Genomic DNA, 27,629 nt, shown 5'->3' on the forward strand with positions numbered 1-27,629 from the left:
TTAAATTTCGTTTCTCTATACGTATCGCAATGTATGTATGTATGTATAAGGAGCCATAAAGTGATTTCGAGAATTACCTGTTTTCCCATCCAGAAATAAATACAGTGAAATATTACATAATAATATAAAAGTGAGTAATAACATTGATATTAAATCCGAGCCAATGCTGCACTTTGTGGCTTAATAAATATACCTTAGGCGAGTTTTCTGGAATATCAAGTTGGTTGCCTTTCATTTTTAAAATAAGATTTTTTCTTTTTCATTAATTTCAACTATGGATTCGCATGAACTGATGGTGTATTTGCACACACCCAAAAGCAAGTACGAGTGTGTTCCAGGCCCAACGCTTTATTTGTTGCTACCGAATTTTTTGAAACATGAATAAAGTAGCGAATTTAAAAGCCTTTAAAATTGTACTAATGCAGTTCGCAGCAAAATTTTTATAAATATTTTATGGTTACTTATAAACTGGTTTGATTTAATGACAACCAGCTGATAAAATCAATTGCTTCAGAGTAATATTCCACTCAAACTTTTAACTACTTTCAGAATGACAAAGTCTTGTGGTAGCTATACACGTTGTAAATGAAACAACAAAGGATGTATGTACGAATATGCGCAATTTATGGTAATGCCTTTTGAATATTACTTTAACATTCCTGCTGGCTCAATGCCACCTCTGCAATTGGAAGATTTTGAATAAGCCAATATCATCCGTATCTTTGGTTTGCTAACCTTATACGAGTATGTATGTATGTGCTTAGAAGCGACAAAAAGAACAGGGTGCTAAATTTTTGTATTATAAAGTTTGTATGAACACTGGCTTTGATAACCATGAAATAATATTAGCTGTGTTTTTGTACGCACTTATGTAACTGCACTTAAACTGAAAAAAAAAACGCTTACAGGCATTGGTAACTGTCTAGGTAGATAGGCGAAATGTTTGAAGTACCAGTCTGGCATTTCCAAAATATGCGTGTTTTTTTGTATATCTCTAAAAAATAAGTAGGTCACCCTCTATGTCAGTGGAAACTTCATCACTTTAATTCTGATGAGATTTAGTGACGATACTCTCATAAAAACAATAAATAATTGGCGCGTACACTTCTGTAAAGTGTTTGGCCGAGCTCCTCCTCCAGTTTGTGGCGGGGGTCTTGATGCTATTCCGCAAATGGAGGACGATACTCTAGCATTGGCATACATTTTTCAAAAAAGATGGAAAAATGTGTATTATTAAGTGGTTGCCGATAGGTTATTTTCTTTGTTGAAGTCCTTTTTCTTTGAATTGAAAGTCAAATAATTGCTGGTCTATGGGAAAACAAAATACATTTTTTTCAATAGGATTCTCCGTTTTTTCGGTTAAAAAGTGTAAAAAAATCCAACAATTTTTCCTGTTAATGGTAGCTACAAAACTTTTTATGAAGAGGTAAAATTCCATGATTGTGTCAACGTGCAGTTGTTTGAAAAAAACGAAGTTCTGTATTATAAATTTAAAAAGTTTGGTATAATTTTAAAGCAAAAATTCCAAGCCTTGAGCATAATTTAAAAAAAAAAATTTGCATAAAATTCAAGCTCAAGTCTACTTACGTGCTAATTGCTTGTATTCATAGATTTTATGGGAACTTGTGTCAATTCATCGTCAGGCCATCTCAAAGTAAACTAGTCGATATATTATTGTTAATTGCTAATTGATGTCATTTCTTTTTGAGTTTTTAATAAATTCACTTTTTTCATTGAATATATAATATAACATACATAGTTTTTACGGTACTTTAAAAGTATATAGTTATAGCCTCGCAGACAGAATTTTAATATCCAGAATGTTAATGCTGAGTCATCTTGTTTTTAAAAAATTTTGAAAATACAGATTTATTACTCAAAGGAATTTAAGCTGGTTTGAATTTATTCCAAATTTATTTTCAGAATTTTTCTCATAAGAATATTGTAATGCAGAATTAAGACTGCTCCGATCTTCATAATCATTTATATTTTCTTTTTCAGAATAGAATTTTACAACATCATCTATATCTATCTATCTAATTGTGGGCTTCTATCCAGTAACAGGGTTCCAAGGTTTTTATGTGTTTGAAGAAAATGCTACCTACTACAAGGCACGGCGGACTTGGCTTATGGAAGGAAAAATGAAAACTCCGTGGCCGGTTATTTTTATGAGGAGCTTTTTCATGACAGAAATACACTTGGAGGTTTGCCATTGGCAGCCGAGGGGCGACCGCTATTAGAAAAATGTTTTTCTTAATTTTGGTGTTTCACCGAGATTCGAACCAACGTTCTCTCTGTGAATTCCGAATGGTAATAACGCACCAACCCATTCGCCTGCGGCGGCCGGACGGTTATTCCTCCTTATTTCTTCTTTCATCCAGATCTGAATGTGATAGGAAATTTCATTTGTTTGCCTGGAATCAGGGCCGTAGAGAGCCAATGCGGGTACTTTCCAATTACGTCTATTTCATATAATTCGAGTTACTCTCGAGTCCGTGCCCCTCTGAGAACTCCGGGCCCGGGGTAAACAATATTCCAATATTGGATTGGACGGAGTATTTACCTCCACCGTCTCCAGTTATCGGTTCATGGATGGCGTAAGGCGAAAAGCTCTAGAATAGCTAAACTCACTTGGCCAGAATATGAGTTTAAAAGAATGTCGAGTCGATTAGCAAAAGCTTGAACCTGCGACACATTGGATTAATTGCAGCTATGAAAGAAAACTGACATAATCCAGCAAAGACTTCCTTACATAGTCCATTCCCTAATAGACTTAATTGTTCGAATTACTTAGCCAGGCTGATTAAATATTCACATGCAATACAATTTATAGAAGGGAACAAATACACATTTCATTTCACCCAAAATTACGCAAAATTTTCTTATTTTCAATTTTTATAATTAAATAATTATATATTTGCTTTAGAATTCTGCAAGTGGAGCCTTGCCACTTATATGTGCTTTGTGTGTGTGGAGCAAATTTATAAAAAGCTTCTTTTTTCTCTTTTAACAACAATTCGCTTACCTCCTAATTTCATAAATTTCAAGCTTCATTATCATTCAAAATAAACGGCACGTATATAATACCTAGTTATTTAAATGTCATAGCCGTACACAGGCTAACAAAGATCAATGCCTCCAAAAGGCGACATGTGAATGGTAAGAAGAAAAAATCATTTTGAGCCTCTGTACAGTGAAGCTTTTCCATAGAACTCATAATAAAAAACTTTTATTATAATAAAAAAACTTACACCTGAAAAAACAAAGGATTCGCAATCCAATAACACACAACAACCCCCTCAACTAGTTGATGAAATAAAAGAGAAAAGACAGAGGGAAAAGCCTTCAAGGTACGGTGTTGCTAATATTTGTACTAGATCCACAGGGGAGGACGAGCCGACATATGAAGATGCTATCAGTGGTCCAGAGAAGCAGCAGTGGCTGCAGGCGATGGCAGAGGAGTTGAAGTCATTCGAAGACAACCAAGCATGGGAGATTGTTGATGCTCCAGAAAGTGCTAGTGTAGTGCAGTGCAAGTGGGTCCTAAAAAGAAAATATGATTGCGACGGTAATGTGAGGGATCGGGCAAGGTTAGTGGCCAAAGGTTATACGCAGAAAGCTGGTGTGGACTACCAAGAGACATTCTCGCCGGTCATTATACATTCAACCTTGCGCTTATTATTTGCATTAAGCGTTCAGTTCAATATGGACATTACTCACTTAGACGTTACTACAGCTTTTCTTAACGGATATTTAAAAAAAAGTATGTATATGTATTTACATGAAGGTTTTCCTGTTAAAGATTCCAGTAAAGTGTTAAAGTTAAAAAAGGCTGTGTATGGTTTAAAACAATCTGCACTGGCCTGGTATCAGAGAGTCGAAGAAACATTGTATAATTTAGAATTTAGCAAAAGTAAATTAGAACCTTGTGTGTTTATAAAAAATCATAGTAATGGTAAGAAAACTTTTGTTGGCATTTATGTTGATGATTTCATAATATTTTCAAATGATAAGTCAGAAACTGATATTTTAATTGAAGCCTTGGAACAAAAATTTGAGATCAAAAATTTAGGTCAGGTAAAGCAATATTTAGGTATGAGGATTAATATTGATAAACATGCAAATGTAATTACAGGAGCAATATATTGAGCAATTGATTAAAAAGTTTAACATGTCTGAATGTAATACAGTTAGAACTCCGATAGAGACTAAATTAAATATTGAGAAATCTGATATTTGTGAAGATCATTTGCCATATCAAAAACTTATAGGTAGTTTGATGTATCTGGCAGTTTTGACACGACCAGACATTGTCTATTCAGTCAGTTACCTCAGCCAATTTAATAATTGTTATTCACATGTTCACTGGAATTGTGCTAAGAGAATTTTAAAATATTTGTTATAAACAAAGCATTATTGTTTAAGATATTCTAAAGAGAGAACAGAACTAGAGGGGTATGCAGATGCAGACTGGGCTAGTGATAGCATTGATAGACGTTCTTATACTGGCATCTGTTTTACTAAATCTGGATCTGTCATCTCTTGGGAGAGCAAAAAGCAAAGGACTGTTGCTCTCAGTAGCTGTGAAGCAGAGTATATGGCTTTGTCAGAATTGTCATTTATTTAAGAAATTTAGAATATGAATTAACAGGTTGTTTCAACACGATATAATTGTATAATGACAGCCAAAGTGCATTAAAACTGGCAAATAACCACCAATCTCATAAACGATCAAAACATATCGATGTAAGGTATAATTTTATCAGAGATGTAATTAATAACGGTCTAGTTGAAACTAAATATTTGCCAACTGCTAACATGTCTGCAGACTTATTAACTTAGGGATTGTCAGAAATAAAACACTATACATTTATGCAAATTCTTGGTATTGTTCCATATTGATTTCTTTTTAACAGTATTTGTATTGTTTGGAATTTTGATATAGTGGGGGTGTTGAGAATGTATATCAAAATGTAAATTCTAACATCATCCAGTACTAAATACTTGTATTAAAACTATTAATGTAGTTATCAAATCTGGCAACCTTTAATGTACTTGTCAAAACCTGGAAATAAAGTTTAGGTCATTCGTTGTAAATCCATTCACGTGTGCTTTTCTTTCTTAAAAATTATTAATTATGCATTTTTTTATCAATGCAGATATATATACATGAAAATACATAGAAAATATAATGACAATGAAGGCAAGTCCTGGTGTTGAGTTTTCGAATAGTAGTAGAAGTGCACCAGAAACTATAGGGTTTTCCAAACAGAGGTGTTATTTTGATATTAAAAAAAAGCTATTTTTTAATATAAATGATCGGATGTTTATTTCATTACAAGAAGGTATACCCATAGTGGAAAATAACATCAGGCAAATTACCACCACGACCACGCTTACAGGTCAATATCATTTTTATGTCCTCGATAGCCTCACGAATTCCATCTTTGAGTTCTTGAATCGACCCTGTGCTGTTGGCGTAGACCTTCTCGTTAATCATCTCTCTATAGAGCAATCCATTCACCAATAACACCTGTTATTGGAAAACCCTGTTATTTCCCCACGTAGCATCAAAAACGACATAGTTAAAAATTTCAACCGACTTTAAAGTAAGCGAGGAATGCAGGAAGTGTAGGGAGCAGGGCTCAAAAGAAACTATAGAGCATCTCCTTTGCGAATTTCCTGTGTTATTCAAAACACTTTTTAAATATTTGCTGGCAGCACAGTTTGATGGATTAGAAAACATCTCAACCAGGTCACACTAACCTAAAGTATGTCCGACTAGGCTGTACTCAACACGGCTTTACTAAAACCTAATTTATTAGTTTGATTTGAAACCTATTCACTTCTTTAAAAACTACATTAAATTATCTACAACTTTAAGTACCTTCATTTTGGCAAAATTACTGCTTTCTGGACATTCGCTTTAGCACTTTATTTTGCATAGCGCTAGAGATTTTTTTGCAAGATAAATGTTTTTCCACATAAGAACTTACTCGTAAAACCTATCGCAAAACATTGTATGTCATTCAGTTTTGGTAACACGGGAATTGTTCCCTTTTTTTCTTGGTTTTTAGCATCATGTTTTCATATTCTAATGCCGCCGGCATTAAGTACTTGAGCAAAATAAAGGCGTCTTAATAAATATCCACAGCCACAAGAATGCCGCTTCGATCTGGGTGAAAGTGTCCAGTTGAGCCGAAGACAAAATATAATTAATTTACTTGCAAGGGTGTGTAAAAAGTGGGTTGCTGGAACATTGTTGTAGAAATATTGTAAATTTGGCCTCTTAAAAAATGAAGTTTTGTTTAAAATATACCAGAACTTGTATACCCCACATCCTTTAAAACAAGAGAAATCCAAATACATATTCAACAAAGGGCAATTCTAAATCTTTATTCTGCTGGTAATTTCGGCTCACAGAGCAATAAGAATTGAGGGCGGAGTCTGATAACTAAGGGCTTATGTGCGTAACATAAAGCCTTCAGGCTCGATCGCTGATCCACTAGGCAGGCAATGAAAACCTCTGATCGCATTTCTGCTACAAAAATAGTTCTCATAAAAACATAAAACTTTATTGTGGGACACCGTTAAGCACACAAGTATAGCTCATTGCAATAATAAAAACATAAAATAATAGAAACCATACATGTAAATCCAAATTTAAAGCTTTTTACGAAAATTAGAACAGCTCCAGAGACTTTACACCACAATTTCACGATGTTTCATTAGAAGTTTTGATTTGGATTTTGTTTTTAATTTTCACCTGGACGGTTTTGCGTGTCTTACGAGTATTCATATACGAGATGCACGACAAGTTTTTTATGACGAAAATATGCAACATTGTCAAATATGAACAATTATCAAATGAAAATTTTGAGCCACTTCATATATGTACTTTATTGTACTAAAATTTAATTGGCTGTGAAACTGCGTAGCCAAATTTAATTTAGAACTTCTGATTAAAAAGTTTGAAAATTATCTCGAATTTATATAAGCCTTGAAAAAATAAATAGTAAAAACTTGTTAAAATGTTCAGATGCTACAATTTTTTTACGGGCTGTATGCGCCAGTCTTTTATTATTGTACGAGTACATTTGAGTGGCTCAGTGCCATCCTTGCCTAAGCCTCAATTTAGTCATTTCCTAATAATTAGTGACAAAGTTAATAGGTAATTAAAAATTAAACATCCTTTTTAGGAAGGTTTGAATCATTTAATTAGATGTCAGCCACTCATTTATCGTATTTTTTTAATTTATTTCTGTTCTTATTTCTGCTTTTATTCAATTTTAAGCTTGGTAACAGGTTTATTACTGCTTTTTTTTTGGATTTATGTAGAAAAAATTAATTACAAGTAAAGTAAATTTTCCAAATTTTAATGATCTGGTTACACTGTGCGTTGGCGTCGCAAAATTTGGTGTAGAGCCACTTTATTATAATAAAAGCACTTAAAAGACATCGAAAGCACACCCACTGACTGAAGTAATCGAAAAAGCCGGACTCACGAGTTCATTGTAACCACACCAAGAAGTGCTGAGGGTATCTAAATACCAAAAATAAGCACACGAATCGCGCACGCTCGTGCAGATATGTATGTGTACTTATGTATGTTATATATGAATGTACATATGTACGTATGTCACTTTGATATTGAATGGCATAGAAGCAACTTGAGCCTTTTTACTGCTATAATTTCCTTTGTGCGCTCTTTGTTGTATACAGGAAAACAGTAAATTGTCAATAAAAATGTTTAAAAGGCAAATATATTTTAGGTGCCAAAAAACACGATCATTTAATGACCTTTTCATGACTGTCCACATTAACTACTTACGACAATTGAAAAACAGTAGCAATAAAATTGTTAACAATAAAAAATCTCTGCCAAATTTCTATGACGGTGACGGTCATCGTTGCTCCAAATTCGAATGATTTGAAAATTCGGTAAATCTGCCGGTAACAAGAAATTAATACACATATACTTATGCATAGGTATATATACTTATACATACATCTTACCGCATACTTTCATCGTTAGATATTCGGTCGAGTTTCTCCTCTAATTTGTCCTGTGCGTCTTGAAGTTGTTCTACAAACGGAGGGACCTACAGTTGAATGACGACCCCGAATGGCAGATTGTTCCTTATGAGAAAAATTTTCCGTAAAGAATTACACTCGAATTGAACCATGGTTTGCTTTGAGGCTACCGGTATTAGAAAACACTTCTTCAATCATTTAATTATTTATGCCCCAAGATTGACTGAAATTCCAACTATGAATCGCAATTGAATCTACTCATTCTTGAAACAAATAGCGATTGTTGAGCAAAAGTGACAGCGCTAAGCGAAGGTGAACGTATCTGAATTGCGGTGAGCTGGCGCAAACGATGGGTAAGCCATGGTTGAGGGTCGGAAATGTATAGATGTGTGTTTGTTGGAATCGAAAGTAACCCAGTAAGAGCTACTCTAATACACTCTTTAAAAATACTCCCTCTATTTACAGGTAACCCTCCTATAACGCGGTACTTCTATAGCGCGATTTCGCTACAACGCGGTTCGCGAATTGCGGAATGTTTCTTATAACGCGACTCCTACAACGCGATTTTTAAGCATTTTTTAAATACATATTCTATAAACTGTATTCTATAAACACACAATTATCAAAAATTACTTGTGTATATGTGTATATCTATTATTCGTAGTCTCATAAAGAAATAATAATATGTTTGTATTATACATATGTACATACTAAAAGTGTTTGAATGTTGGTATGCACTATGGAATTTTGCAAACCGCAATTTTTTCAAACATTTACACACACGTTTTTAGATAAAACAAGGGGTTTCCCCGAAAATTAACTCTTGAGCACTGTTGCCAACTCCCTCTGAGTAACGAGAGCTAAAACACCTCAAAAAAAGAGCTAGATCTAGCTCTGAAAGAGCTAAATTGGCAACAGTGCTCTTGAGAATGTTTTTGGAAATTTGATTTGGTTTAGTCATTCACAGTAAGTCGTGAAGAGGAGTTGAAACAAATTTTAAAACGTTTGTGAAACCATTTGTCGTATAATAATAATTTTGTAAAAATCAAGATAAATAGATTTTATAATCGGTGAGTTTCTGTTAAACTTTTTTTATAACTTAAATTAATTAATTTGTAATTTAGGCCATAAAAATGCCAAAAGCAAAGGAAAACGCATCATTAAAACGAAAGTTTATCACGATTGAAACCAAAATTCAAATTTTGAATCGGATTCAAAATCAAGAGAGAATAGCTGATGTTGCTAGACATTTTAAATTAAACGAGTCCACGATAAGAACCATAAAAAAAATGAAGATAAAATTAGAAATTCGGTATCATCCGGATCATCGGTCCTCGCAAAAATCACTTCTCGGCCAAGGACGAAGATAATAGAAAAAATGGAACAATCGCTAACGGTATGGATAGAAGATATGACGCAAAAGCGGTTGCCTTTGGATGGGAATATAATTAAACAGAAAGCATTAAAAATATTCAATTATTTAAAGGAAACAGGACAATCAACAACCGACGAAGATAACCACCAATTCGTGGCTAGCAAAGGTTGGTTTGAAAAGTTCAAAAAACGGCATGCTCTACACAATTTGAAAATTCAGGGTGAAACAGCATCCGCAGATGCTGATGCGGCGAACAAATATCCTGAACAGTTCATACAAATTATTGAAGAACATGGTTATTTGCCAGATCAAATATTTAACGCTGATGAGACAGGTTTGTGGTGGAAAAAAATGCCATCAAGAACTTTTATTTCGAGGAACGAAAGAGGAGCTCCTGGCTTTAAGGTTTCTAAGGACCGAATAACATTGCTACTTTGCAGTAATGCATCTGGTGATTTTATAACAAAACCAATGTTTATTAAGAAGTCATTAAATCCACATTGCATGAAAGGAAACAATAAAAACAATCTTCCAGTGTATTGGAGAGCGAACAAAAAAGCATGGATGACTGCCAAACTATTTAATGATTGGTTCTATCATTGCTTTGTTCCCGACGTAGAAAACTATCTAAAAAAAAAAGAACTTGGCATTTAAAGTTTTGCTACTTTTAGATAATGCACCAGCTCATGCAACTGATTTAAGTCATCCAAATATTCAAGTTGAGTTTTTACCGCCCAATACTACATCAATATTACAACCTTTAGATCAAGGAATAATATCAACCTTTAAAGCATACTACATACGCAAATCATTTGAATTAATATTAGAGAAGATAGAATCATTGAATATAACGGTCAAAGAAGTCTGGAAACAGTTCTCAATTTTAGATTGCTGTGAAATCGTCGGCAAATCACTCAAAGACATTCGTCAATCAACACTGAGAGCTTGCTGGAAAGCACTTTTGCCAGAGGTTGTAGTACAGGAAACTGTTGTTAATCTCGTTGAGGATGAATATGAAAACGTAGTGAGACTGGCAAACGTAATAAAAGGCGATGGATATGACGAAATAAATGTGGCTGATATTCGAGAATTAGTTGTGGACGACGAATTAAATGAAGTAGATTTAGCAGCAATGACAAGTGAAGCATTATCGATTGAAGAAAGCTCTGACGACCTCTCTGACACCGAAATCAAAAACTTTTCGCTAAAAAGTGTGGAGAAACTTTTAAATCTGGCGAAGGAGTTGGAAGAGTATGTTTTGGAAAACGATCCTCTAAATAGTAGAGCAGAAATGTTCAAAAGAAATCTTGAACATGATTTATCTGCCTACCAGGAAATCTATAAAGATTTACGAAGTAGGACAAAGCAGACATCAGTAAAAGATTTTTTAAGACCAGCAATAATAGCTGAACCGGATCAATGTGATAGTGGGTCAAGCTCGGATTTTGAAATAGGACGACCAAGAGCAAAACGTTTGAAGCAAATTATAATAAGCGAGGACGAGGAAGCGGATTTATAGAAGGTTGAGATTTAAAATCCTCTGAAATATGTAGATTTGAAAATCCGTGTCTATTTTTCCCAGATTTTATTTTCCTTAGTTTTATGTTATTTAAATAAATGAATTGCTTTTTGCTGGTTAATTAAATGAATTAATTTATGTTATTATATTGAAATAGACAAATAGAAAAATATCTTTGAAAAAATAAATTTTTTTTATTCGATGAAAGGTCTAATATAATTAATTCGGCTGAGAAAACTGTAAAATGTTACTTGCGTGATATTGTTTAAGAAAAGGAAAAATGGAGGAAAAAAAGTTTCCTACAACGCGATTTTCCTACAACGCGGAGTTTTTCAGGAACCAATTAATCGCGTTGTAGGAGGGTTACCTGTACACGTAATTCTGACCTGTACTGCCACAATCGGATCGTTTGAAGGAAGCAATCACCAAAATTTCTCGAGCTTTGGCCAAAAGAAGAGGACTCTCATTCTAACAGAACAATAAAGCACCACGCACATCAATAATGACTAAAGTTCAGGGCACTAGTTATCGGAGTCACACCACCATCCATCGCAGATGAAGAGCCTCAGCTGACTCGGGACCCGCCGTCGTTTTGGCACAATTGCGTTTAGAAGATTATAGCAAGTTAAACTCCTATCTATCCATAATTGATCCCGACATATTCAACATATGTCCGGCCCCTGAAAGTACAGTGCAGTACACAAAGCACCTATTCACCCGCTAGTTTAGGTCCACTTGCCCAACACACTTCTCCCTTTGGGCTAACCTCGTCTAAACAGCTTGTTTCTTGGGCCAACTGTTAGATAAGATGGACGATGGTGATCGGTGACTACACCGTACCGGAAGCGCTTTATGAACTACTACAACTACAACATAGTGGCTAGCAAAAAATTCAAGAGCATGGTTGGGAGGAGCTTATGCATGCACCTGGCTGTAAGTGCTTGCCGCTTGCTCGTGCCTATAGCGAATTAATTTGCTGGTGACAAATTTGCCTCAAGAGGAGCTTCGACTGCCTTGGGGTTTTGCCAATAAGGAAGAGGGTTCCTGTTAGAGAGATGCAATGAAAGTGCATTCATAACTCCAAAAAAAAAAAAAAACAGTTATTAATATTATGCACTAAGTTTAATAGAAGTGGATATCCTTTTTTAGCTACTAACTCTGTTAATGATAGTGAAAAGTCACATAAATACTCGCCAGGTTCATAATCAAATTTTTTTTTATTATTTTTTTTTATATTAATGCTTATATAATGATAACAATTATTATACAAACAAAGCGGCGCTGCATGGGCTTTCTGCTGGACTTAAAAAAATATTTTACTAATATAAATATTTTGAAAAGCGGAAAAACCATATTTTACGATATACGATCGAAATAGTAATCCATGGGGGTTGGTTACAAAATCGTTATGGAAGAGGTAGGAGCCAAATCCCCCACTGCTGGCATGGAAACCAAAGTGGTAAGTAAAATTGCCGGCACACTCTTCCCAACACATTGTATTGAGAGGAAAGAACTCGAGTATGAAGCAACGGAACCCATTCACAAAAGATGAACTTATAGATGCTGCAAAAGCAATGAAATGTAAGCTATAGCAAACTTTGGAGGTCCAACTCAGAGCAAGCGAAAACTTTTAATGGACACGACGAACACGATTATTCGATACGGATGCGAAATATGGGCAGTTTCGCTAAGGGTGAAATGCCGGTGAAAATTTTAAAATGTGTGCAACGCTCTCAGAGTGGCTTCTTCATACAGAACAGTATCAGAAGCAGAGGTTTTAGTTATCAGCGGAACAATCCCTATAGATCTTCTAGCACAAGAGCACAAACGGAAATGGCTCACACTTTGGCAAACAAGATGGAACTCAGAACATTGAGGTAGATGGACAGCGAGACTAATACCCGATCTAAAAAAGTGGGTAGGAAGAAAGCACGGTGAAGTTAACAATTACCTTACACAGTTTTTGTCCGGAGACGGATCCTTTCCCAAGTATTTGTGGCAAATGGGAAAGATGAACCTAACAAATTGCATTTATGGAGATACTGAACACGGTGATGCGGAGCACACCTTCTTCAAATGCGAGAGGTGGGACACAGAGAGAACAGCTTTGCAACGAGCTATTGGAAGTGATGACAGTCGAAGAAAATTTCGTTGAGGGTATTATCCGAAAAAGGAGATGTGAAATGGAAACTTATGCTGAAGAGCATTATATTTTTCAAAACAAGCGACTCTGGACGCAATGTGAGTAAGTTAGTGTTCTTCTTAGGACGCCGTCTTGGACCTCTACCTTGAAGCAATGCAAAAGCAGTCCCTGGATTAAGGAAAAAATCCAAGAGAAGAGGAAGGATGATTTTAGTGGAATCACCACCCGTTAGGACGACCACGCAAGGTACTCTTTAACCTAAAAAACCAAATTACCCGCCTCCCTGTATTCAATTTTCTTTTAAGTTCATTACTCCAATATTAAAAATATTGAAAAATTTGCATTACCATTACATGAATGCAATAAATTGCAGTAGAGAAGAATCCAAATCCATTACGATATATTCGCGTGAGTCGTATAGTTGACAATATCACTAGGTTGTAGTGAGGCTTAAACTTTCGTGAACTTCCATGTTAGTAAAAATCGCGCACTTATCCAAAAAAAGGAAAACTTCGAAATGCAGGCATGCGTGTGAGGCAATATCAAATCAATATTTACTTTTTGCTTGGCTAATAGCGCCACTATTTCATTTAAATAACTCTATTTGCTGGTCTCCATATCTTTGTTTTTCTTTTTTTGTTTTTTTCTCGTACCTCTGGTGCAGTATTTATCGACTATTCCCACTACTTTTTTTGTTGCTTACATAGTTCTACCAACAAATTTTTATGGTTTATTTAGTCGTTTTTTAATTGCCTTGTTACCGTTTTATTTGTTGTATTTGTGCAATTGCATTAGCTTTGTACGCTTGTATGTGAAAATAAATAGTTGCTGCTCGCTCGTTGTTTATTTGTTTATCTATAGCTTTTTGTGGCAATTCCTTTATAGTTGTTATTGCTAACTTATTGTCCGAATTGCTGTCTTTGTTTTAGTTGCTACTGCAGTTTATTTTAAGAATTTATTTACGTTGACGGTTCGCTTTTTGGAGCATTAGCATTGTTTAACAGCCAGAATATTTATTAAGGCGAAATACAAAAGGCGAATGGAAATGGTATTTTTCTCTTTGTTTGTTAATTTGGTGGCTTGGGCTGGTCCAAAGTTAAAAGTCAAAGTTCTTTTTTTTATTTTTTCTTTTAAATTGAGATCAACAACAATGATATTTACTGATCGTGTGAATATTTTCTCTGGGCAAGTTTGTGTCTTTAGTCTTTTGCTCAATCGAGATGTTTATTTTTGAATTTTGAATTGTGCGACTTCTTTGTTTAATCGAGACGTTTATTTTTGATTTTAAATGGTGTGGTTTCTGGCCAAGTGTAAAAAATAAAAATAAATAAGTAATTAAGTGAAATGGAATTGAGTTTAAACTTATGTGGATTAGTTTCTACCTGCTATTGGTTTCACCAACCATGTAAATATTTGTCGAGTAATTACGGATTTCCATACCGCGCCTTAATAGAAACCAATAAATATCTTACCTTAAGGTGGGATCTCCCTCGTAACAGCGGTAACTGGTATATAGTGAAATAAGTAAGACTGGGTTCTATGAATCTTGAACTCGATTTTGCGTTGATTAAGCGGCAGTATTACGCGTCAGGTTTTGGGTACTCAAAAGACATGTAATATTTACTCTTTCTTTAAAAAAAGAAAGAAAAAAAAAAACTGCAGTAAAGAATCGGCATCACAAAACCACCGCTATTTACGTAGTATTCGATCGGGAAAGCAGTAATTTCAAATCTCAACAAATCACTTCAAACATCAACAAGGCGTTCCAAACCTCTGTAATTATATCAGCGGTGATAATTTCAAAGATCAGCTAAAAGCTTTCCACCAGAAGAAAATCCACATGCAATATGTGACACCACGGAATTACCAACGGACCAAATGTGCTTTCTGGGTCGTATTATTAGGTCGATATTTATACCCTCAGAGCTTTTTGCAAGTCAAATGCAACCAAAAATTTAAAAATACACATAAAAAGAAATTTAATTTAATTCGATTTAAAACTGAATGGCAGAGTTTCGCTGCGGATAATCCACAAACACTAGAATAATAGGTCAAGAATTTCTAAGAAGACTCATTTGCGCGTACATTTCTGTTAGGTGTTTGGTCGAGCTGCTCCTCCTATATGTCTCATGTGTCTTGATGTTGTTCTACAAATGGAGGTACCTACAGTTTTAAGCCGACTCCAAACGGAAAATTATTTGTTTAGGAACTTTCTCATGGCAGAAATCCACTCGGATATCTAAGTCGAATAAGCTAGAGTACCAGTTGAAGCTAATAACTTCTGTAAGGTTTTTCGGACAAAAACTTACAAAGAGGCGTGTCTATAAGCCAAAATATGTTAAAAAATCATAAAAATACAGGGTTTGATTGAAAAGTAATGAGCCTTCCCGCGCGGAGCGTCTGCCAAGCGAGCAACCAAATCGGCTGGTGGGGGAAAATGATCGCTTCGCGCGTGAAAGCTGTTTTAAAAGTGTGTTAGGATTTTGCAGAGGCGAAAATGCAGCGATCGTTGGAACAACGTTACGCGATCAAATTTTGCGTAAAGCTAAATAAAACGAGTACCGAGACCATTGGGCTGTTCAAGGAGGCTTACGGAGACCAATCTCTGTCCAGGGCCCAGGTGAAACAGTGGTACAAGTCGTTCAAGGAAGGCCGGGAGGACGACGAAGACGAACAGCGATCTGGAAGGCCTTCGACGACGCAAACAGACGAAGATGTGAACCGGGTTCGTGAATTTTCTAACATTGACCGTCGTGCTAGTCTACGTGAGATCAGTGAAGAGTTAAATTTAACTTATTACAATGTACGGGAAAACGTGACCGGAAAACTTGAAATGCGGCGCGACCTCGTCAACAATTGGACCCTTCATCACGACAATGCGCCGGCGCACACCGCCTTCCTCTGCACCTATGCATTGGCCAAGATGCGGGTTCCGGTGCTTCCCTACCCTCCCTACAGCCCAGATCTGTCCCCTTCGGACTTCTTCTTGTTCCCGCGCCTGTAAAGAAAGCTGAAGGGGAGGCGTTTCGACTCCATCGAGGCGAACCAAAAAACTGTGACACCCGAATTGAACGTGATTCCGGCGTATGAGTTTAAAAAATGTTTCCTGCAACGGAAGGACCCCTACTAGCGGTGTATTGACGCTCAAGGATCCTATTTTGAAGAATATTAGTTGTATAAGCCGAAAGGTTTAATAAAACTGCTTAAAAAAAAGGTTAATTACTTTTCAATCAAACCCTGTAATCTTCAAGCACTAACAAATCAAAAATCTGCTCAATCGATTAGAGCAATATTTATTTGCTAATTGACTTTAAAATGTTTGCTATTACTTTGTATTAACTAAGTTTAGAGCAAAACAAACATTTATGAAGAAAAAAATTTTTAAAATGAATATTCGCAATATTGTAAAAAGGTAAAGTGACTTTATTATTCGAGCATATGCATACATTTTTCGATGATTTTTTGTTTTTTAGGAAAATGAGTAAATCTTGCCAATAAAATTGTCATTTAATACCAAAAAAGTCATTTCAACGGTACGCTTCAAAATTATAAAAAACCTATTGGGTTTTGAAGGCAAGATGCGATCTTATTTATTTCGCAGGCCACACAAATTTAAACTGCTTGTAACTTAAACGAATTACAAAACATAGCAAACTTCTTGGGAAGGTGCCCTATTTTGAAACAAATCAGATATCGGTACTTTGGGCAATTCTACTTAGACCGAGATGAAGTTAATATTAAATTGAATGGAATTGGTTCAGGCGGATAGAATAGACTAGTTCAGTTTGTCACCAGTGCTTCAAAATATAGACAGTTATTGTAAAGGAATATAATATAATATAATTAAACTTTACACATTTTATTTGGAACAAATTTGGTTTTCACGGTCAATATATTCGTGTTTTTCCGACAGACGACCATTTGGGTCATTGTCGTATATTCTTTAATAAATATTGTAGTTTTTAGGATACTTATGTATATTTCCATAATAGAGAAAATAATCTACTCTATCTATCTAATTTCATTTAATTGACTTCTTCGGCTGACTTTACAGTAACTGACTCTGTGAGCCAAATTGTTCATTACATTTTTGCGATTTTCGATTTACTCGTATCTAACCAATGGCAACTTCGATTTTATGTGTCAATTCTCGATCGCTCCCGGATGGTTGGCATAATATGTGTTCAACGGCGCCGCACAAAAAATTGTTCAATGGAGTAAAATTGCAACTTCTAGTTGGTCAATTGAAATCAATTTTCCTACAAGTCAATCGATTTTCGATAGTCGGTATGCTATTTTAATATTTCTCAAATTTTTTCAAAAATAAGCGAAAAGCGACATTTTGTAAATTTGGAGTTAAGTGAAATAGTTGGATTACTTTTTTGACTCTCTCCAAGTAGCACGAAAGCGCCGTTTTGATACCATAGCTGTTAATTTCTAGCTGTAAACTAAATTTCTGACATATTGTCAATGTACAAAATAAGCTATAGTTAAAATCCGAAAAGCTTAAGGTACCACCCAGTGTTATTTCATCTCTCTTGTCCACAGGGCGCATCAAGTCCGGTACCAACCAAATGTTAGTCGCGCACAAACCAACTCGCACATGAATCATTATGCATTATTCCATTTTTATACCCATACAACTCAAACAAAAGTGAAACTCTCATTCTTTAATCCAACTGATCACATGCACAACATAAGCCCACAGCAATAGCTTGGTTTTTTAATACCAATAATGAATACCAATTAAGACCACTAAAATCAATCTTATCTTTATGAACTAAAAAATAAATAATCATTAGTGTTTTACACTCTGTGTTAAACTCATGCCAAATCCAGTTAGCATTAGTTTCAAATTAGTTGCCAAAGCGCAATAACAACCGCTACAGAGATTAGTCCGAATTAACAGCAAGAAAGTAGCCCCTCGTTGCTTGCCTATGAATTATACGGGGTCTTCTTGACGTGTCAAAAACGATATAAATCAAGTGCCAGCTTTTCATTTATGATATGGATTGCGATAAATAATTGCTGACAGATTTTGTCTTTAGTAAATTTATTGCTAACCTATAACGGGAATTTAACAAACAGAGATTTTCGAAAAACGAAAACGACATAAACAGCCACACAAATTTTCCCATGTCACGCAAGTAAAATTACGCGGTCAGACGGTTGATAGCAGCAAATACAACTATTCCCGTCAAATATTAACATACAGATGTATTTACATACATATACCTATACACACATTCGTATGCTTCTATCTGCTCTTGCACTCTACTGGCTGTGGGTCAATGAAACTCTGCCAAAGCAATTAAAAGCGGGCAATCAGCAAACAACTTTTACAAAACAAAGCAAACTCAAAATGAATAAAATAAATACTCGTAATATACATGCATATCTACTCATAGAAAGAAAGCATATTTGCAAAAATGGTTGGGTAATGTTGCCGCATATGGTAGCATCCGGCGTTGCTGTGCAATTCGCAGCTGGTGGCATGAGAGTAAGCCACGGTGTCAGCTGCTTGCAATATGAGTCTTTAGTTTTCAGCTAATTTTTTGCGACTTATTTATTTAATTTGATTTTTTGGTAGTTGGTAGCACTACGACTTTCCCCGATCACTAGTTATTAACCCATTTGTACATACAGGCCGAGAAAATCAAGCAAACACCGCTTTTCATTGTCGGTAGATATGTTCACATGTGTGACAACAGCGAAACAAGGCGACAACAGCCCACCTGCCTGGCAGCGCTTAGTGGCCAGCGGGTCAGTCGGTATGACATCTTCAGCTGCATGCTTCACTCAGCATCAGGACAGAGTTGTAAAGCCATATTAGGATACATTTCCCCAAAATAGGTGTGCTTGCTGATTGCCTGCAGACCCCGTGGCCACTGATACACTGACCAGCTTGTCTTAATGCATTGTTTTTGTTGCATTTAGCGAGACATCGTCTACACTGGTTTTACTTTTTCCACACTTATTTGGTTATTTATTCCGATATGAATGAATGTTGCACTTTATATACAAATTTCTAATCGCCTACTCAGTAGAGTAACTTTGACTCTGCACTGAACATAAAGTGCAAAATTAATGCAAGTGGTTAAAATACTGGCATTAAAACAATATGTTATGGTTCTCTGTTATCGATGGAGTAAAAAATATTTATAATGGTAACGAAATTATATACCAAGCCCGAAATCAAGTAATAAAAAATTCAAAAGAACCTCTCGCCGTAAAGGCACGCAAGGCAACAAACATTTGGATCCAGCAGCACAAAACTCAGCTAGGTTAGATAAGATTCTTAATGAGGTTGGCCATTCGATCTCATGGTCTTTCAGCTAACCAAAAGGACCCCAAAAAAACTATCTAATGAGTTATTAAATTTCGTATTAGAGCTTTTGCCTCCTAGATAAACACTTTTTGGAGCCCTTAATGAGTGATTTTTCATTCTACCTGGCCACTTTGCATCTAAGGTGTCTAAAAACCGATTTCAAAAAGACTCCGAATCCGATGAATTCGGTACGTTTTATGACTATTTTTCAATGTCATAAGGCATGTCTTTTGAAGTCATATTAGAGCATCTTTTGGTACCTTTTTAAGGTTTATTAGAATTTTTGAAGTCATAATCGAGCATTTTATGGTATTTCTTTGATGTTTTCTCAACCAGTTTTTAAGGGAATTGAATTAAATTCCCACATTTGCAAACAAGTATGAGATGAGTAATTTTGAAAGTTGCTCGTAGGCAACTTTGGCTGTTAATAAATTTATTTACGTTTAGATACGCGACCACGAGAAAAGGGTTTATCAAGCAAAGGCATTGAAAGATTTTTTAACTTTGGTTAGGATGCTTCAAGTGAAGAAGAAAGTGGAGATAGGAGAAAGATATTTCTGTCATGTTGTTGAAGAATTTGAATGGAATCATGGAAAGAGGAGAAAACATGGAAATTGATCTTCTCGATACTATAATTGCGGAAGAATGCGAGCAAGAATCTTACAGTTCTGTTGCTATGGGCTTCAACCTGTAGGAGGTCGAAAGAAAAAGCCAATATCGACGATTCAGGGCCTAAAATTGTTGCTTCCTATTATAAGAGGATGGAAAAGATTTATTTAGCAGGCATACACATGGAACTACAGAATATTAACCATCGCCCACAAGAGTGTTACATAAGTCCTTTCTTTTGATAATACATATTCTTTACAAATGCTTGGTTCTTTTATAGATTACAACTTCTTTGGCTACAATCGAACTACAAAAATATCAACTAGAAATGTACTTTTGAAATATACCTCCTCTTCTGCAGATTCTACCAATAAAAATTGGCCACCTATTGAGAACAGAAAATGTTAACCCGATATTTCCTCTTATTATCTACCACATCAGATGCCCTAATCGGAACATTTACGATCATACAGCTCTCCTAGCTGTAGGCAAAGTTGCGGACAAAGGATGTCGAAAATTGCAAAGATTTCTCGATGACATTACCTAATGACTACCAAATTGCCAAATTAAAACGAGTGAGACTAAATTGGCGCAACTAACTTTTACAACCCGACGTGAACACTGCCTCCAGCTCGATGCCATCGATATCTCACAATCAAACGAAATTTAGCATTTAGGCATCCATATGGACTCAAAACTTACATGGAAAACTCACGTCCTCACTAAAAGAAAAGCTTTGGGCTTGAAATTGATTTCTCTCTACTGTTTACTACACAAAAAAGTGCTGATTGTTGCTACATAACAAAATTCTCTTTTATAAGGTCATTCTCAAACTCATTTGGACATTCGGTATCCAGCTATGGGGCAGTGCAGCCAACTCAAATATCGAAATACTACAGAGATTTCAGTTTAAAGTTCTCAGGATGATAGTAAATTGCTCGTGGTATGTCTCCAATGCCCAAATCGACGTTGGGATGGAACAATGATCTTTATGAGCTTTACGACGACATAGACGTCCGAATGGCCTTATCTGCGTTAGAAAGATCAGATACACAAGAGCTTGGCTTCCCTCGGTGCGCCCAACTGGCGCGGGCTAGCACGAGAAAGAAATGACTGGTGCGCTTTGTTAAACTCGGGGAAAACCGATTAAGCAGTTATTGCGTCAGTCAGGAGGAAGAAGATAAAATCTATATACAATATTTATGAATAAATGCATGAAATAGCTGTTCAACGGAAGTATAGCTCATCACTAGTATCTCTGAAAAACAATGATACACTCCTGGATCAGCTGTGTGTCTCTGTGCATGGTGCTTCAAATATATTGATTTGTGCGTCATATATTCCTCCGTCAAGTATTGATACACTGTATAAAGCACATGTGGATAATGTTTTAGCTCTAACCTCAAATAATGGCAACTTTTGTGTTCTTGGGGACTTCAATTTGAGTAATATTGAATGGTCTAGTTTAGATGATAGTACTGCATTATGTCCTAACAATGTTAGTAGTATATCTGAAATTTATTTGATTGATAATTTTTTAAGTTTTGGACTGGTTCAGATAAATAATTTCTCAAATAGTCTTTCTCGAATTCTCGATCTCATTTTCATTACTGACAATATAAATTTTTCTTTATTAGAATGTGTAGACCCTCTGTCTACTCCTGGTCTGCATCATGTACCACTTGTCCTTCATATAGAATTCTATGAGTTTAATGATTTTTATTTTGAGAATGTGACTTCCAATTTTTGTTTTAAAAACTTTGATTTTAATATAATTAATTCAGCAGTTGATATCATAGACTGGGATTCTTTATTTACTGGGGTTGAAGTTGCCAATTGTTATGATATTTTCAAGCATAATATAAATGATATCTGTAAAAATAATATACCGGTGATAAAAAGGACTAGTTATAGAGTACCGTGGCATACCAAGGAACTGAGAAAACTAAAAAATTTGAGAAATAAATATTTCAAAAAGTTTAAGTTTTCTCATTCCTTCACAGATAAAGATAAATATCTACAGTTCTCTAGAGAACTTAAATCTTTGGATATGGACTTAAAGCGAAATTATATTCTCAAGTTCGAATCGGACATTAAATCAAATCCTAGTTCCTTCTGGCGTTATGTTAGATCTAGGAAATCATGCTCAAGTATTCCTTCGGTTGTCTTCTATAACGAAACTCAAGCACATACTTCTACAGATGCAGCCAATCTTTTCGCAGATTTTTTTGTTCAAATTTTCAAGTAGACTCTGATTTAATTGATGAGTGTCATTCGAGCATGAATTCCTCAATCAATATTGGCTCGTTAACTTTTACGCTTTCTGATATCGAAGATGGAATTCGGCAACTCAAAACATCAACAAAAACTGATGTAGATGGGCTATCTTCGTATCTTCTTAAAAACTGCTCTGCAATTGCCTATCCACTTTTGTTAATGTTTAACAAATCCCTTGATCGAGGAGAATTCATAGATGCTTGGAAAGTAACAACCATTAATCCAGTATTCAAAAGTGGAAATAAAAACAATATTACTAATTATAGACCAATTGCCAAATTATCCACGGTATCAAAATTATTTGAATTAATAGTGAAAGATAAAATCTATTTCGTAGTTAGTCGTTATATTTCAGTAGACCAACATGGCTTCATGAAAGGTAGATCTACTGTTTCAAATCTTGCTGTGTTCTCTGAATATTGTATATCATCGTTTAAAAAAAAAACTCAAGTTGATGCTGTGTACACAGACTTTTCAAAAGCATTTGATAAGGTTAATCACAGGGTTTTAATTTCCAAATTGAGTGCTATAGGATTCCATTCCACTCTTTTAAAATGGATTAAATCCTATCTCTCCTCTCGGAAATGTGTTGTTAATGTTGATGGTGTGTCATCTATTTCTTTCATTGCGTCCTCTGGTGTACCTCAGGGAAGTATACTGGGCCCCTTACTTTTTATACTTTTTATTAATGACATTTCTAGTTGTTTTAATAACGCAAATTTTCTCTTGTATGCCGATGATTTAAAGATATACTCGAGGATTGCAAGTACAGTGGACTCTTTAAACCTTCAATCTGATCTAGATAACGTTGATTCTTGGTGTAAAAGAAATAAGTTAGATTTAAATATAAGCAAGTGTTTTTATATTTCTTATTCTAAATCTTGTTCTCTTATACCCACTTCCTACCACATTTGTGGTTCTAGCTTATCTCATCGAAGTGAAATTACTGATCTTGGTGTGGTATTTGATTCTAAATTCTCTTTTCAAAAACATTTAAATCACATTATTTCAAAGTCTTATTCAGTACTTGCGTTTATTCGACGTTTTAGTTCAGACTTTGTTGATCCATATACTCTAAAGTTGTTGTATACGTCTCTGGTGCGTTCCAAGTTAGAATATGCCGTCTTTATTTGGAGACCATATTATGCTTGTCATATTAGTAGGCTTGAACGTGTCCAGAAAGCTTTTGTGCGTTATGCATTGCGTTCTTTAAATTTCACTGATCCAATTCCATCCTATAAAAGTCGGTGCTTGCTTATAAATCTAAAATCACTAGATATTAGAAGGACTATTCTCTCCATTACTTTCCTCTTCGATTTGATAAATGGGGTTATTGACTCCCCATCGCTACTCGAGAAAATCAATTTCAATATTCCTCAGCGAAGTTTACGGAATCATGATTTTTTCCGGTTAGGGATGGCACGAGCTAATTATGCTTCCAATGCTCCGATTTCTAGAACTCTGGGTGATTTTAATTCGCTTTCAAATCATACTGGCCTGGATTTCTGTTCCACAAAGAATCACTTCAAATTGGTTCTAAATGAATTGTTGAACTAAAATCTTAGTATTAATCTAATCTTCTTCTGTAAATTATAAAAAATGTATTCTTTTTCTTTCACTCATTACAATTGAAACTAGTTAATTATAAGTTTAATTTTACTTTAATTAATTTATTCAGCATTAATCTGTTTTCATAGTCTGTAAGAAATATTGTATTTTTAGACTATTAATTAATTAAATAAATAAATAAATAAATAAATAAATAAATATTTCTAACGAAAATCATACATAAATTTGTTAAAAAAATTATTGAAAACTTCAAGCTACGGAAATTTTTAAATGAAAGGCCCATGAATTGACCTTAAATTCTTCCCATAGACTTCACTAGCAAGACATGACAGCAAATTACAGGAAGAGAAAGGCCTTTTTTGTATTATAAAGGTATGGAGGAGAACGACTTGGCTTCACTTGGGATTTCAAATTATCGCCAGATATTAGAAGAGTGAAGCAGCTGGCACACTTTGTTGAACTTGGCCAAAATCGTTTAACTGGTTAGTGCGCCAATGAGAAAACAAAAGAAATGCTCAGAAGAAATATTGATTTACCCATACTTGCATTGATAATTAACTTTGGTGTCACATGACTGAAAAATTTCTTGAAAATGAGTGAATAGAGAAACCATACGCATATTTATAAATAAAAAAATTAAATACAAATAATTTAGGTGGGCCGAATCTATTTATGTGGATATCTGGTATACAATTTTTCTGTGAAGGCCACTTTTTACACAGTAAATATATATAAAATTAGAAATTTGCAATCACGTCAAATATCCTTTAAGATACCTTGAATAATAAAAGTTTTTTGTTGAATCCGAAATTAATTAAATCATGCGAATCTCAATTGAACTGTATTTGCCGCAAAAATATTTTAACCTTGCCATTCCTACCAGTTATTTAGAAACAGAAACCAATGCAAAAACAAAATAAAAATTTGATTTGCTGCTGACATTTAATTAAAGGCCAGGCTGTTGATTTGTTGCCAGTCTGGTTTTAGGCAAAATATACAGATAGAAGATAAAACCCAAAACTGGTCTACAAGCACACGCGTAAGCACTCAAACGTGTTGATAAATACGCAAAGATATTTTTAAGTTTTTATATGTACGCCGAATATAAATTTGAAGGAGACACGATGTAAAAACTAATTGGAGCAAGAACAGCTGCCAAGGAATTAAATATTTCAAAGTATTTTTGGAAGGAATTTAGGAAAAATGGCTCTTAACTCTCGAAACTCCATCGTTTTTAAATATTAGGTGCACAACTAAGTTCTCTTTTGATGAAAATACAACTTTATTCTGAAAAAAAACCATCGATCGGAACAGGTGATAATCGGACGGCGCAATATCTGGAGAATATGGCGGGTGGGGTTGGGTTTCCCATTTCAGTGTTTCCAGGTAGGTTTTAACGGGTTTGGCAACGTGAGGCCAAGCGTTGTCATGCTGTAAAATCACTTTTTCATGCCTCTCCGCGTATTGCGGCCGCTTCCCGCGCAGTACTCGGCTCAATCGCATCAATTAAAGTCGATACCGATCCCCAGTGATGGTTTCGTTTGGTTTTAACAGTTCACCAACTTGGTCCCATCAAATACCAAATACATATCATAACCTTCGCAGCGTGAATATTCGGCCGAGGCGACGACGTAGAAGCGTGACCGGGCAGTCCCCATGACTTTCTTTTCTTTGGACAGATAAGGTATATAATGGTTAGCTGATACATGACTAAGACACTGACCTGAAATCCACTTTGCCATGCCTATTGTATTGAAGCCAGACTCGCGATTTTATTGCTTATAGCGCCGCTTGTTAAAACACGGTTTTTTACTAGTAATCTTATTTATTAAAGCTTTACAAGCCTGATTCATACCATGCCAGCTTCGGCGTTGACTACGCTATTTATTGAGCGATACAAAATTTTGCGTCATATAAGCCCTCCCCAGGATGGTTCCATATGTAGACGTCCACGCAAGTGGGGAAATTACTGATCGCCATTCACTTGGGAGTGGTCAGGACGATTCTTTTGCATATGGTTCAAGCAGCTCACAACGTCCTGGATTATCCCACGTATCCTCTGGGTAGCTTCCGAATACCCGTTCGGGAGTGAGTTAACTTGAGAAGGCTAAACATTCCAAGATAGCTGGTTGTGCGCTGGGTTTGGGACCCGCATCATCGACATCATCAGCTTTAACAACCGCGCTGTTAGTTCTGCCTTCTCCAAACTGGATAAGGAGGCAAAGCGAGTGGGTCTGGTGGTGAACGAGGACAAAACGAAGTACCTCCTGTCTTCAAACAAACAATCGGCAAACTCGCGTATCGGCACCCACGTCACTGTTGACAGTTATAATTTCGAGGTTATAAAAAACTTCGTTTATTTAGGAACCAGCATTAACACCGATAACAATGTCGGCCTTGAAATCCAACATAGAATCGCTCTTGCCAACAAGTGCCACTTTGGACTAAGTAGCCAACTCAGCAGTAAGTCCTCTCTCGACGAACAAAACTAACACTCTACAAGACTCTCATCATGCCCGTTGTTGTTGTTGTTGTAGCAGTATCTTCGCCCTGTCAGTGTAGTGTAATTACCGGTCGTCTTCGTCTAGCTCATCTAACGGTAGGCCCAGGAAACTGGCAGTTTCGACGGGTTGGGTCCAGAGGGAGAGAGGTGTTAGATGAGTGGGTTTGATGGGGTATGTGAAGAGGTGGTTAGTGTCGTGCGGGGTACCTTCACATGCTGGACATATGTTTAGTATGTCGGGGTCGATTCTGGATAGGTAGGAGTTTAACCTGCTACAATATCCACAACGTAGTTGTGCCAAGATTACGCGGGACTCTCTAGGAAGCTGGAGCTCTTCGTCTGCGATAGGTGGTGGTTGGACTCCGATAACGGCATTCGGGGGTCGGGAGCTTAGGAAGGTGGTAAGGGTCTCCCGATGAATGTCGTTAATTGCCTGTCTATATACTGTCTGATCCTGGAGTGGTCTGTCCGTTTTGTCCTGGATCTCGTCCACGTAATTGAGGAAGTGTCTCCTGATGTGCCTGGGAGGTGGCTCAGGCTCGAGCAGGTGTCTGCATGGGTGAGGCCTACGGTGACACCCAAGCAGAAACTGCTTGCCGAGCATTTTGTTATGCTCCTTAACCGGGAGCATGTGCGCCTCGTCGTGCAAATGGTGGATTGGGGACATCAGGAGACATCCTGTCGCGGTCCTGATGGCAGTATTCTGGCAGGTCTGAAGCTTCGTCCACTGCGTATCACTGGTTCCAGGCGACCAGACAGGCGCGGCATAGTTCAGAACCGGTCGGCCTATTGCTTTGAAAGTCGACAGCAACATTTCTTTATCTTTGCCCCAAGTGCTGCCGGCAAGCGACTTGAGGACCTTGTTGCGATTCTGTACTCTCGTTGCAATAGCGGTTGTGTGCGCCGAGAAGGAGAGCAAGCTGTCAAAGGTGACTCCCAAAATTCTGGGGTTGTTTATCGTCGGAATTGGGGTATCGTCGACGTGTACCTGAAGTGGCAGCTTGACCTCCTTTGTCCAGGTGGTAAAAAGGGTCGCCGTGGATTTGGTGGGAGAAAGTTTTAAGTTTCTCGCAGTGAAGAAGCGAGAAAGGCGGGCAAGGTAGTCGTTTACTTTTGGGCATAGGCCATCAATGTCATTGCCCGACGCCATTATCGTGCAGTCGTCGGCATATGAGACCAGTGAGACTCCCTCTGGTGGCTGGGGGAGTTTCGAAATATAGAAATTGAAAAGCAAGGGTGAAAGGACACCACCCTGCGGTACTCCTTGCTTTA

At 36.2% G+C, this 27,629-nt stretch overlaps 1 protein-coding gene across 1 annotated transcript; it reads left to right on the forward strand.

The window, feature by feature from the left end:
- Positions 1–9,412: 9,412 nt before the first annotated feature.
- LOC128857627 (tigger transposable element-derived protein 1-like) lies at positions 9,413–10,928 on the forward strand. Its single transcript, XM_054093375.1, has 2 exons — positions 9,413–9,743; positions 10,081–10,928. Exons 1-2 carry the CDS (start codon positions 9,413–9,415, stop codon positions 10,926–10,928), a joined length of 1,179 nt encoding a protein of 392 aa, XP_053949350.1.
- The last annotated feature ends 16,701 nt before the right edge of the window (positions 10,929–27,629 follow it).

The sequence above is a fragment of the Anastrepha ludens genome, chromosome 3 (genome assembly GCF_028408465.1).
Source record: "Anastrepha ludens isolate Willacy chromosome 3, idAnaLude1.1, whole genome shotgun sequence".
Lineage (NCBI taxonomy): Eukaryota > Metazoa > Arthropoda > Insecta > Diptera > Tephritidae > Anastrepha > Anastrepha ludens.

Coding starts and splice junctions, on each gene's coding strand:
- LOC128857627 (XM_054093375.1), top strand. CDS start 9,413: ATGGAACAATCGCTAACGGTATGGATAGAAGATATGACGCAAAAGCGG. Junction 9,744..10,080: donor ATTTAACGCTGATGAGACAG/GTTTGTGGTGGA, acceptor TGCTACTTTTAG/ATAATGCACCAGCTCATGCA.